This window comes from Serinus canaria, chromosome 1, assembly GCF_022539315.1.
Source record: "Serinus canaria isolate serCan28SL12 chromosome 1, serCan2020, whole genome shotgun sequence".
In the NCBI taxonomy this organism is placed as follows: domain Eukaryota; kingdom Metazoa; phylum Chordata; class Aves; order Passeriformes; family Fringillidae; genus Serinus; species Serinus canaria.
Window position 1 is genome coordinate 83,044,708 of NC_066313.1, and position 13,877 is coordinate 83,058,584.

Genomic DNA, 13,877 nt, shown 5'->3' on the forward strand with positions numbered 1-13,877 from the left:
TTATATATTGAAAGACCACAATAAGGTTTCCCTGCAGCCTTCTGTTTTCCAGGCTGAACAACTTCATTTATTCCAGCAGAGCCATTTGGCCTTGTGTTGCTTAATATCCACCCTTCCTGCCACCGCGTGTATAGTTGTGGCAGTTGCTAAGCATGTGAGGGATGAGGAAATGCTAAAATAGCAATGCTATTTCAAACAATAGAAATTAAATAAAAAATAGTAGTGCTTATAGCATAGTATGGGACTACTTGCTATTTTTATCCTGATCATGCTTTTGTGCTGCTGCTCCTTGTACATGCATTTGTACATCACCCAGTTTCACAGTTAAATTAAAAAGGATGAAGAACAACAGACACGTTTAAAGGGATTTGGAGTTACAGATTGCAGAGCTAACAAACCCTTCAGATCTGCAGTGCAGTAATTTGTACTGTATTATGGCACACTGGGTTTCAAAGCAATTCATACTCATTAGCAGAGAAAGTTAAATGTTTGTTTCAGCCTGATTACGAAGAAAATGTGTAATTTCAGCACCTAGTAGGTGTATTACTAGCTTTTGTTAGAGATTATAATGTTTTACATTTGGTACGTACTAATCCTTTTCAGGTTTTATCAAAATAGAAATCACAGCTATAATTTTTATTCTTCCCCTTATAAACTGGATGTTGAAGTGAAGAAATTCTGGGGGATATAACCTGATCTGATACCTGACCCTTTATTGTTCAGGATTTTGGCTAAATACATGAATAAATGCCAATTTAGTTACTAATTCCTCTAACACCAGTGAAGGCATAACTGTCAGTAACTCCAAAGTAACAACATTGTCAGGATTTCCCTGTTTCCACTTTGTTACAAATCTATTCACCTTACTGCTGAAAGTGATGTTTGTAAAAATAATATACTTTAAACAAGATAAAACAGCTGCTGCCACCTCTCCCCACCCCTCATCAGAATCCCATTCTGCCAGTTAAAGTTCTGTCCCAGGAGACAGTCTCTGGTGACAGTGCCAGCATTGACAATTACCTTGGTCTTCACACAGCAGAAAGTCTTCTAGTGGCTTAGAAAAGTGTCAGTATATTAGCTTCCCTTTTTCAGGAGGTATTTTCACCAGTCAATATTGGGGCTGTTTTGAAATTGATTTCTTTCAAAATCACAACAGAATAAATCACTTTCCACAAATGCTTCCACAAATGTCAAGAAAGCACGTGAGTCTGTGCCTGCTGTAAAACTAAAACCTGAAAAAGTAGCAAACTAGCATGGCCTTTAAACTAGAGAGATTTAGTGTTTGTACTCCAAAATGAAAGGTTCAGGGTAACTAAGCAGGAGTCAGCTATGTAACAGACAAAGCTCTGGATAGAATGGGAATAGCGTAGAAATAGTTAAAAGAAATTAGAGTCTCGTTTCCCAGTAGAGTACTTAGGATTGCATTTTACCACACAACATGTCCTTGTAGTTCTAGATTTAGTGATGAAATTCCTCTCATGTAGGGATCTTTGTCCAGCTACGATGTGCAGCAGTGTACAGTTTCTCCCTGTTGGAAAAAGGGAACAAGGGGAAGCTATGTGAGGGTGCATCAGAGGGTGGCACACGAAGGGAGAACATTAGGAGCTATTCTAAGCAGGCGTTCTGGGCCCAGACCTGTTCTCATGTCTCCTAAAAGTGACTCTTTTTGACACAGTATGGGCACACCTCTCCTTCTTGGGGTCATGTGGGTGATTTAGAGCATACAGGGAGAGAAAGGAGAATGTGTGAAGCTCCTGTTTACCCTGCTTAGTCAAGTCTGACATCAACATGTTTTACTCTAGATCTTAAAAGAGGATCTTGGTAACCCAGACCTGTTTCTGAGTCACTGGGAAAGGGCCTCTTGGCACTCTGCATTGACTTTTCCTAGGGTAACTTGAGAGTTGCTGATCTTCCAAAGGCACTCCTGTAACAGGTAGTCCTCTTACAAATCAAATCAGATTTATCAGAAGCATCTCAGTCTGTGCAATGTTTTTCATTAAAAGGCTTGTATGGATTTTTTTTTTCCAGAACTGAGAAGAAATATATAAACAGATACTGGAAAGAAGTGAAAGTCGGAGACTTTGTGCAGCTTCGCTGTAATGAAATTATACCTGCTGACATATTGCTACTCTCCTCAAGTGATCCTGATGGGCTGTGCCACATAGAAACAGCCAACCTGGATGGTGAAACTAACTTAAAACAAAGACAGGTGGTGAGGAGATTCTTAGAGCTGGTAAGTCTCCATTCCTAAATCACATTTAAGATAAGAATTCCTTTCAAAAAAGTGGCTGGTTCCCAATATGCTCCACACCAGCTAAATCTGCTTGATCTAGTAGTGCTGATGAACTACTGTTATGGTTGTCATTAAAGTGCTAGACTTGACAACAATTGACCTCATCATAGTATCAGAAGTTTTACCATCATTTTTCCCTGAATCTGAATAGGAATTATTTGGGGCAATCGTGTTTGGGAAATGTTGGAGGATTTTAATGGCTTCTATTGTAGCTTGATTCTTGAAAACACATTTTAACTGCCCAAGGAGAAGATACTTAAATATAAACATGTACTTTTCCTGCCTGCAAACCAGATCAGTTTCAATTAGGAATCTGCCTCAAACTCTGTGTTGGAGAATATCCCTGCAGCACTTGGAGCATTAAAGCTTGTAAGATTTAAAGAGACAGCAGGCATTCGTTCTGGAGGTATCTGTGCTCAAAAACTGTTTTACTGCTCTCTCGCTGTGCTTATCTCTCCCCAACAGCACTATTTTGAAACAAAACATAATCCAGATCAGTTACTGACAGCAGAATTAGAGGAAATTACCTGAAGTTTTACTTGCTTTAATGATCTTATTGAAATAGTATTTATTTGTATGCCCTCCTCTCCCATCCCTCTTGCCAGCTAACTCCAGCTTCCTGTATTTGTCAGGAAAAAAAAATATTTTTTAGAACTCAGCTACATTGGTTCTCCCAGTAGTACTTCTAATTTGAGGGATTTTGCAAACAATGGGAGCTGTTGCCCTTACCACTGTCATCAAAGATAACTACAGAAGCCTGTGGTTGTATTGAGACAGATCAGCATTAATGAAGTTATTATCCAACCAACAGGATGAAAGTCAATGTGCCCTCCAAATAATTGTTTGTGGTAGGTAGACCTTTTCTCTAAATAGCTTGTAAAAATGGGAGATAAGGATTTGTTTAATGATCAATGATTTCCACACAGAATTAAAATATGACATGGCACCTTCCACTGTGACAACAAGCTCAATCAGCTACAGGCCAAATGTTTCAAAAACTCTTATTGTTTCAAAGTTAATTGAATTGCTGCTCAAACCTCCCATCCTGTTCCTGCTGAGAGGAAATCTCTCCCATTGGATAGAGCTTCAGGGAGGTGCTCAGATGATGTATCACAGTTTTCTGCCAATGCAGACTTCTTATGTGACTTCAGGTACATTATGTAGGACAAAAACTGTAGGTTTCATTTAGGTAACTGAACACAGGTGTGTTTTTGCATTTGTGGGTACAGTTACAAGCTAAGGCCATGTTCCAGCTCAGTCTCAAAAGGAAGGCATCAGGTCCTCCACTCATCTACAGCAGATAGTTGGATTTCTGTGATCTCAGACCACTGGACACACATCATTAGGTGTTGGTAAACACGGTGAAAGGAATCGATATGTCCAAACTACAAATTAGCAGAAAACTGGCTTTGAAGACCCTTGCTGCCTGAAGAAGTTTCTTATACCGTCTTGGGATCCCCAGCTCCATGGCAACAAGGTATTGATTCAGTATTCCTGGAAGCTGTCAGGCTGAGAGGACACCTGCCAACCCTACAGACTGCCCTGCTCCTGTGAGCTGTAGCACCTAGATGTGTGCCTGAGCCCATCAGTTGTGGAGTCACTTCTGTGTCTTCAACCAGTGATCCCATGCAGGCATTAACACAGCAGGAAAACCAGCAACAATATCTTTGGCATACTCAATGAGGTTTAAATTGCTGATCCAAACCAGGCACCTAAAGACTTCAGCTCTGGAGTTTGTACAGTTTGGCAAGACCTGCAGCCTTTAGGCTGTTGTGTGGAAGTGAGTGGCCATTTCCTCCTCAAACAGGTTAAAGATTATCAAAGACTCAACTGGGCCTCATTAAGGAAGAAGGCTGAGGAAACACTTCCAGCCTAGGGAAGCATAGCCATCTCTATGTGGAAAGCACATCACAGTTTATGTGGCATGGCTAGCTCACCTGCTGCCATGCTTTACTGAGGAAATCAGTTGTCTTGTAGATACCTGCAGTCAGCTTTGTAGACCCCTAGCGTACCTTGGGTGTCCAGCCCATCCTCCTTCCATATCTTAGTTCTTTGTATCATAAGATGATTATGGAACTTTTCTGTCTCAGAAGTGGGCTCAGAAAAATGTGGATAAATATTTTTTTAAAATAAATTTTAGATCACAAGGTGCCAAGCTACAGTAGCTGTGAGGTCCATTAAGTTGTCAGAGGTTAAATTGAGGTCAGTGACAAAAAGCTCATTCATTCCAGTGAATACAGGACTGCTCCTCAAGGAGGCAAATATTGAAAGAGGACTTGTAAGAAAACCACATGTGATTACCTCCCCTCTCTTAAAATAGCTGAGAAAGCAGGAAATATCCAAGCCTGGGTTCCTACATCAACTAAGTTGTAGGCAAAGTGCACACTTGCAAGTAAGAAGTCTTCAGCAGCTGCAGCATCACAGAATCTCTCTGTAACAGCACCCCATACGTTATCCAGCAGAATACTTGCCATCCTCATTAAAATCCTGGCCAAAACCTCTCTAAGCATACTGTTAATTTAATTCATGCAGCAGCATTAGCTTTCACACTCCATACTGGTAAGGATAGGCTCTTACTAATTCTTGAAGCTATTGCCTTGCTGAGAGACACTCAGCAGTGGGATGGAGGGAGGTGCTTGGAAAATGTTGGATGAATAGTAGGAGGACAGCCAAATAGCATGGAATAAGAAGGTGATGCCTGTCTGTTGGGCTGAAGTTCACTTCCTATCTGGATATGTCCAGTTGTCACAGCTGGAGAGAACTTAGTGCTAGATCTTGTAAAACGCTTTGGATGACCGAGATTTTTTGCACCTAATGCTATCCCTCCTTTTGCCCAGCCTCAGAGAAGCTTATTCCCAAGTCCCTTACAAGACCTGCATCCCAACCTGTTCATGCATTGGCTGAGAATGCTTACACATTTTTGTATTTACACTCTGCTCAGAAGAACAACTCTCAGTTATGTTTATAGCTGTTTGGTTCTGTGTCATTCTGCAGCCCTGTTGTTCAAGCAGGAAAGCAAAGAAATAAATTATGTAGTCTTTCCCACACTGTTAAACACTTTCCCCACCTCTCTTACAGTGTGACGTGCCTTGTCATGCGGCTTATCACAGGACAAAAAACAGATTTTTGGGAAGCTTCTTTTCAAAGTATCAGCTGTTAATAGCTGTCTTTGAATAATGTCTCTCTATCAGCATCTCAAGTTTTTTTTTTAAAAAAAACTTTTACAAAGGTTGGCTTGTCTGTGCTTCATATTTAAGCTAACTGATAACTTTGGAGCACATGCCTGTGAAGCAGGTCAATGAAGGATAGCTATTTCTATACCTGTCACTCAGCTGGGCATGGGAATGGAGTGGGGGTGGCAGCAGGAACTGTTGTTTTAAGCTAATGTTTAAAGCTTTCTTGACTCTGTTCTTGCCTTGTGTGCACCCACACAATTTACAGCCCTGCAGGTCTGTGCTGAGCTCTCAGACAGCCTGGTTGCCGATTTGGGGTCACTGAAGTGGTATGTGCACTGGGCAGTCCTCTTGCAGCCACCATGTTTTCTCCTGAGGCCAGCAAGGCCAGCACTGCTGTGCTGGGTACAACTGTCCTCTGGAGAGGCCACTGTTCCTCCAGCATCCTCTGAAGGACCTTTGTGTGTTTCTTTTCAGCAGTAACAGCATATAAGGTCTATAGTCTCAGAGAGGAAAAGGCCTTACAGTTTCCCTCTTCCAAAACTTTGTTCAGAAAAGTAGCATTCTGAAACCTTTATAGCCTGATTCTTGCAGAAGCAATAAGAAATTTTTAGAAGCTTTTCTCTATCCTTGTCTCTGGTGCTTTGCAGGCATTACTTTACTCTGAACATATGCTCAGAAGGTCCAGGATCAGCATTTGTGGGCTTGGATTGCATCTCCCCACTTGTGAATTCCAGGAAACTATTTTCCTTTATAGTGCAAGTGACCATAAATACTGCTTATTTTAGTGCTGCTTTGAGTTGTCTGAGTAATTTATAGTAGACTGGGAACATACTGCTTGTTAGCTTTGCATGTTTGTTACTGAATGCAGTCTGTCAGACATAAACCTGTACTTTGTGTACGTGATTCTACACCTTACCAATGCACAAGCTGTGAGAAGAGTCACTGATACATTCCTCTGGCTTCCATGTCTGAAGACACCAGTTTGAATTACACCTTGTTGTTGTAGACTCAAAATAGACAAGAGAAAAGAAAGTCACTCTGTGAGTAGATTAAAAAAAGAAAACAGGAGATTTTACAAAGGCCTTGACATTTTTTCCTCCAAGACTTTAAATACTGTGTTCTTGTTATTCTGCTACTACAGCAACAGGATGTGTTAGAAATGTTTAAAATAGCCATAGACATACTTCTGCATGCTGTGTTTTTAAAATGAACGGGATAGTGGACTGTCTTCACCCTGAAATACACATCAGTTCATGTGTGCAGCATGACTCACTGGCAAGTGCAGCTAGGAGAAAGCACTGAGCTAAACCCCACTGTTTGTGGTCTAACAGTGTTAGCCCTGACCAGTAAACATCTCTTGGAAAAAAAAAAAAACCAAAACTCAAACCAACTCTTTGTGTTGGTATTCTGGGTATTCTGCCCATTTCCTCCTAATTTCAAACCCACCCTCACTGCTGCCAAGTCACAGCAGCCATTTCTGGTTCACTGGATCTAGCAGAAGACACAGTAGGCAGGAGGAATCAATGTGTTTTCTGTGCTACTCTGCAAGCTGCCGCGCCACCACACCCTCTGCAGTTGCTTATGGAATGTTTTCCATCCATCTGAGACGTCATGTCAGCCGCTCTCTCTTCAGAGAGTGGATAAGCAGATACAGCTCGGGCTGCGAGGGCTCAAAACTCCCTTTCAGATTTCATAAACTTGATTTAGGATATTTTGATAGTATGAATCTAGACTCATGAAAAACATTTACATTTCCGTGCTGCACTGTTTTTACTCAGTATGCCTTTTAACAAAATCCACAAAGACTCACTGTGGATTCTGGAGCAGCTTATGGTTTTATTAACCACTGCCCCTGTCTGTATGTTTGTGTGGAAAGCTTCAGTTCAGCTGAAAGCTAAGGTAAATGTAGCAGCTGCCATCCCCTGTGAGAAGGTGCATGTGGGGCTGGTAGGGGGTAGGAGATGCATTTTTTTCCTTCTCATTTTCTCCTAAGAGTAGAACTTCATTCAAAACAAACTTATTACTAGCATGATTAAACAGGTTTAGATAAGCCTTGCAAATTACTTTGTGGCTGCTTATTTACTTTGTCTGAAAAGCACATCTGAATTTGGTGTCTGCCTGTTTGGGAGGTTCATTTGCATGCAGACTAGCACCAAAATAACTGATGAATCTGATTTCCTCACAAGTCAGTTTGTGAACACTTCTGGAATATGTATAAATGCAGAGCCTATGCTTACTGCAGGCATATTTTTTTCATCAGTCCCAGCCTGGAAGTTGGGCTAAATTGACAGATCCAGCTTTCATTCCAGCCCTTCCTGGTCCTGCACTGTGCTGGAAATACATTGGCTACCGCTGGCCTTAGAGAAGCAGTCCCACAGCTCCCTGTTCCAAGCATTCAGCCATTTATACAATTTCTTTTTTCCCCTGTGAGTCCCAGGCAGAAGCTAGCCCAGAAGAGAAGATTGGTTTCTAGAAGGGCTGCACTGTAAGTCTGACTTGGTGGATCCAGGCTGCTCTGTGTATGAGGTACTTCGGCAAGGGCAACTCATACTGATTGTGTGTGAACAACTCACAGGGCAGCCTTGGTATCTCAGTGTTGATATTGCTTTTGCATTCAGTTTTTTCCACACTCAAAGAAAACTTTTTTTTTTTAAAAAGAGAAAATAAAGCAATTTCCAAATGTTAGTTTAGCCTAAACTGAGCTAAGATTTCTTGTGCAACAATCTACATTGTCTAAACTAGCCCAGTTGGAGAGAACAGTTGAAGTTAAACCGGCTCAACTTCTAGGCAGACTAGTTTTCAACTTACCTGTTGATATGAGCTTCTTATCTCAAAGAGTCTGAATGAGTCTTCTACAGCAAGACAAGAGAGGTATAGCTATATTCTCCCTGTTACTTCTTGTCTGTCTAGTGCCCTCAGGCAACCATCCACCTGCAATTAGTGGGAATAGCACACTATTATAATCTAGTAGATAGGAATTAATCAGCATACTCGCTGTTGTTTGACTCAGTGTTGTTTTAACTGTGAGTATTTTAATAAGGTAGAATCAGGCCACAATAACAGCAACTGCCTCTCTAGCATCTTTTGGGAGTTATCCTTTGTGCAGTTCTGTTTTGCAGTATTTTGAGGAGGTGTTCAGAAGGTGATGAAAATTGGCTTGAAAATTCCAGACATGCACATGTTAAAACATCAGATTAGTGCTCCATCCCACAGGTGTTGCCAAAAATTAGTTTTCCCAAGGGGGAAAATAAAATTTAAAAAATGAACCAAACGAGCAAAATAAACAGTGGTTTTTGCGATGCACTACCAGAATATTAAATTAAAACCTACTCTTTTTTAGTTTTACAGTTTAGCTGAAGATTTTAGAGAAAAAAGTCCTGTTAAAAAGACTTGTGTTTGTCAGTGCAAGATTCAAGCGTGGCACACCCTGAGAAAGACTTTTGTCTGAGGTAATGCCTTGAACATTCAGTTCATTTCTTTGGTAAGGGTGAATTGTTACGAAACTCTCTACACCTATATTGTTGTATCTCTTTTTGGATAGTATCTTGTTCACAGATCACTTCTCTGGAAACTGTGGACATGTCTAGTTGAAGAGGAAGCAACTGCTGTCTCTCTAACAGAGAAACAAACACATAACAGATGCGTGCAGAACGACCTGCTGCAGAGAATGACTCAAGTTGGTGCTGTGGCAAGATCTGTCTGAGCCAAACGTGCTAAATGAAGGCTGAGAACAATTTTTTACTCCACTCCTAACCATGGCACTTAGTCAGCAGTCCCACACTGGGAGGCATGGGGAAATAAAAAAAACCTCAAGAATGATGGTTCACTTCCTCCTTGGTCAGCTTTGGGCACCCTTATCACCTCCTTCTAGTTTCCACTGCACAGGTGTCCAGGCCACAAGTTTGCATTTTGAGAGAGCTTCATTAGAGAGACAGAGAATTTGAATAACTGTAAGAGGAAATTTTGGCTATAGTAATCTAAGCAATAGAGGGAGGGGAGAGTAGATGAAGAGTCCTGAGAGTTTGAAGAGTGCTAAGTAGTTGAGTTTTGCCATTAGCATTAGGTGTTTGGTTTTGTGTTTAAATGTAGGTTAAAGGGGCCAAATTGATTAATCTAAGTTTGAGTGTCATGACTGTGAAGGATTTCTCATCCCTAGGGTAATCCTTCCAGCACTGGTGGAACAGTGGTGAATCCATGTAAGAAAATGTGTTATGTCTGTGCTTGTGCTCCATTAAAGCTCTATAGAGGCAGGAAATTTCATTCTCTGTATCAATAACCCAGGATTTCTCCATTTTGCTGTTTCCCTGAAAAAGTGTTAGAAAACAAAAGAGCATTTCAGGTCCATAGAGAAAATAAAATGCGATACCGCTTTCCTGTTATAGAAAAGTAAACATTTACATTTAAAGCAAGTTAAGAAAAGATTTTCCATTTTTTTTCTGTCTTGACTTTTCTGATATATCCTAATTCAATTTTACTGAATAAATGTTTATTTCTAGAACTGTTTATTCCCCAGCCATTCACTGGTCTGAGAGCAGGAAATACCTGGAATATATGTTCTTGGAAATGAGTTTTTGTAATGTAGCACAGAGAACTCACGATTTTAGGGCCAGGATTTTCAACCTGGAAACGCGTCATGTTCCACTGGTCTCTGAAACCACAACCCCAGATGGCAGTATTGGTGGTTAGGAAGGGATGGAAAGACCTTCTTTTCCAGAGCAGAGGGGTTCTCAGTATTGAGCCATATATAACTCCAGATACATTGGTATGGTCTCACTTTCCTTTGAGAGTACTGAGGTGGAGAAGGGGTCTGCTATTCTGCCAGAAAACAGAGAGGAACAGCATGAGGAACTCCTGTATTTATTTCAGCATCGAGGTTGTGAACTCTCATCCCACTTCTCTTTTCTCCACCTGCTGCTAGCCTCCAAGTCTTTTACACAGTCTAGTGGTGATAAGCCATGGTGGTCATTAGGAATTTGCATTGAAATGTTACTTACATGGGAAGTGGCTGGCTGTATGTCTCAAAACTCATATTTCAATGAAACCATGAACATTTCTGTTCATTGGTTATACTTGGGTTCAGACTTTCAAGCTGTGCTATGACTCTGTGATGGTCAGATACTTTCCATTACTTGTGTCTGCTCAGGAGAGAGAGAGAGAGCTGTGGTTGTCCTGCAGGTACATGACTGGACGCTATACTCTTCTACACACAGTGCTATAACTTCCATTTGGTGTTAAATTAAAAATATCAGTAGTGCATGGAGATTTATAGACAGCAGTGCTAGTACCCTAATTCAGCTTTCTTAATGGTACAGAAAATAGACTGGTTTACATCAAAGCAGGGAACACAGCCTTTTGGCTTCCAACAGAAAGAGAATTTGATTAAGATGTAACATGGTTCAAAAATGCATATTAGTTGTCTTAAGCATTTTCCTTTCCCCTCATTAACTTTTCCAAGCTTCTGTACTTACTGTATTTTTGGCATGACTTGATTTAAAAACAGATTGAAAACTATACCCCAAATGGCCTCATATACCTGTACATCAATGTGGCCTGCATGGCTGAGATCGTGGGGATCTGACTTACAGGCTGCTGCAGTGTAATAGGAAGGGCTGAAAATGACTTTGTCCTGCTGGTATCTGCATGGAAGTGGGTCATGTCAGCTATTAAGAAACAAAAAGCTGTCTCCTGGTACTTCATAGGAGGTTTGTGATCTGTAGGTTAGATAACGGTTAATGACATGGAAGAAAAATGAAACATACTGTTTCCTCAATTGATGTTCTCCCTGTTGGTCTTTTGTGTGACATTTGTTCTCATTGGTTGCCCTTCAATATCTCATATTTTTTGAATGCTTATAATAATGAATATATGCATAAGAATCCTATAATCATGGATTAATTTGGGTTCTAAAGGAACCTTTAAAGACCATTTAATCCAACACTCCTGCCAAAGGCAGGGACATCTTTCATTAGATCAATGTTCTCAAAGCCCTGTTAAACATATATTTTTGTCTAATCTGATTCTACTCTCAGTTTAAAAATGCTGCCCCTTGTCCTGTCACTGCAAGCCTTGGTAAAAGTCTCTCTTGGTCTTTCTTAAAAGCTGCTTTTATGTATTGAAAGGTCTCAGTGAGGTCTCTCTGGAGCCTTCTCCAGGTTCAACCACAACTCCCTCAACCTTTCTTCATAGAAGTCTTCCAGCCCTCGGATCCTTTTTTATGGCTCTCTTCTCAAACCAGTCTTACCTGTTACATGTCTTCCTTATACCAGAGCTGGACACAGCAGTCCAGGTGGGGTCTCATGAGAGTAGTAGGGAGTAGAAGGGAAGAATCACCTCTCTCAACTTGCTGGCCACACTTTTTTGATGCAACCCCAGGTACAGCTGGCTTTCTGGGTTGCCAGCACACAGTTCCAGTTCACGTCCAATTTTTCATCCATTGTTATCTCTAACTCTACTCCCCAGGGCTGCTGTCAATCCATTCATCCCCCAGTCTGTTTTGATATTGGTAATTGCCCCAGCCCACGTGCACGTGGCCTTATTCATGAGGTTTGTATAGACCCTTCCCTCCAGCATGCCAAACACACCACACAGCTTGGTGTCATCTGCAAACTTCTGAGTGCATTCAATCCCACTGTCTGTGTCACTGATGAATGGTACTGGTCCCCAGTACAAACCCTTGAGGATCACCATTCATTACTGGTTTCCATCTGGATACCAAACCATTGACTATAACTCTTAGGATGTGGCCATCCAGCCAATTCCTTACCCATCTAACACGCCAGATCAAGGCAGAAGACTGTATCAAAGCAGAAGTCCAAGCAGTTGATTTCTACACAGAGGGTGAGACAGGTGGTGAGGAAAGCCTGCACAGGAGTAACAGACTCTGCTGTGCTGCTATGACCTAATTCAACAGGTATATTCATATACATATACATATTCATGTCTGTTTGATTTCCACACTTAGGTGAACAAAGCATGCAGACTACTGAAGACAAGACTATGCAGGAACTTGTAGTCATTGTGCTTGCCTGAAGTATGAGGCTGTCTAGAGAGGTAAAAGGGGAAGCAAACCTCAGTCTCTGCCATAACAATATATTTTCATTCCCCTCAGCTCATTTGCTAGTTTTGGAACTGAGAGGGCCATTGTGAGTTTCCTTTCATAAGATTCATGCAATCAGATGCTGTCTGAAAAATAAAACACCCTTGAATTCCTTGAGAAGGTGTTCTTCATTTTGCTAGTGCTCTCAAATCAACTTTAACATGTTGATTGAAAAGAATCTTGTTCAGTAGAATAGATAGCAGATGAAAATAGACCAGAGGGGAAGCTGCAAACCAAAGTGTTCTGCAGACATCCCAACTTCCCCCCTGTTCTGTGTATGCCAACCACAGCCTGCTGGCCTCTGACTGACTGTTAATCTTCACAGCTGCACCTCCACCCTCTCTACAGAGCTAAGAGACAAGAAGAGAAACAGCTGGTATTAAGTGGAAAAGGTTTGTTCTGAATGCCACGTTTGCAGTAGGACAGGCATGTGATGGTAAATGTTGATAAAAAATTTGAATCCAAGAGAAGACAGCATGACAGTGTCCAGCTTGGGGAGTTCTCACTTGATTGTAACACCTTCTCATGCTGGAGATGCTATGCAAAGGCTGGCAAGACTGTGATAGTGCTAATAAAAAATGCTGCCCTGTAGTATTTGGAATAAAAGGTGTCTTTTCATTAGGACTGCTTCTTTCCCTCTGTGCCCCCCTGCAGTTTCCAGGGACTGGAGTCTCTCAGTTCCTTAGGCAATTGCTGTGTGTTACAGGTTTCCCTCACATCCTAGAGACATTTCTTTAACATGATACTGTGTAAGGTGAAGCTGCTTTTATCCAGATTCCCTGTCTCCAGGCTGAGGTACGGTCATCAAGCTTTGGTGTGTTTAACTGCATCCTGACACTGCAGCTGCTACTGTTAGTTTTTGCTGTTCACAAGAAAACCCCTGCATTACTGACCACTCTTTCCTGTCAGGACTCCAATGTTTTGGGTTTTATTTGTGGAGTGATGTAAGAGCAGTGCTTGGCATTTCTCTCTTCTGGGCGAAGGATCTTAGTCCTTCCCATAGCCATTTCTTCTGGCAGAACTTCATCCCACAAGAAGTCAGGCTGTCCAGCAGTCTGGACTAGAGCAGGAGCAGGACAAGGTATATTCAGAAGCTGACCTGTGCTAGTACTTTAAAATGACTGTGCAATGGTTTTGCCACTAATCAGTGGCAGTTTTCTTCCAGCATGTAAGAAATGGAGCAGAAAGGCTGCTAGAAATCTTTCCAGAAAGAAGAAAGCATGGAGAGTGGGGAGAGGTACATCTGTCTGTGAGCGTGAAGCAAGAGGCCTCTGCCGTAGCAGTGTGGGTTGTACACAGAGTTTTAGGGGTC

The 13,877-nt window shown here is 41.5% G+C and overlaps 1 protein-coding gene across 2 annotated transcripts in view; it reads left to right on the forward strand.

Annotated features, from left to right (window-relative positions):
* Positions 1-13,877, forward strand: part of ATP10A (ATPase phospholipid transporting 10A (putative)) — a 108,199-nt gene that overhangs the window by 39,972 nt on the left and 54,350 nt on the right. For both annotated transcript variants that reach the window (XM_050975478.1, XM_030234832.2), the window contains exon 2: positions 2,029-2,233. In XM_050975478.1, the coding sequence (XP_050831435.1) occupies positions 2,029-2,233 (205 nt within the window). The remainder of the gene's footprint in view (positions 1-2,028; positions 2,234-13,877) is intronic.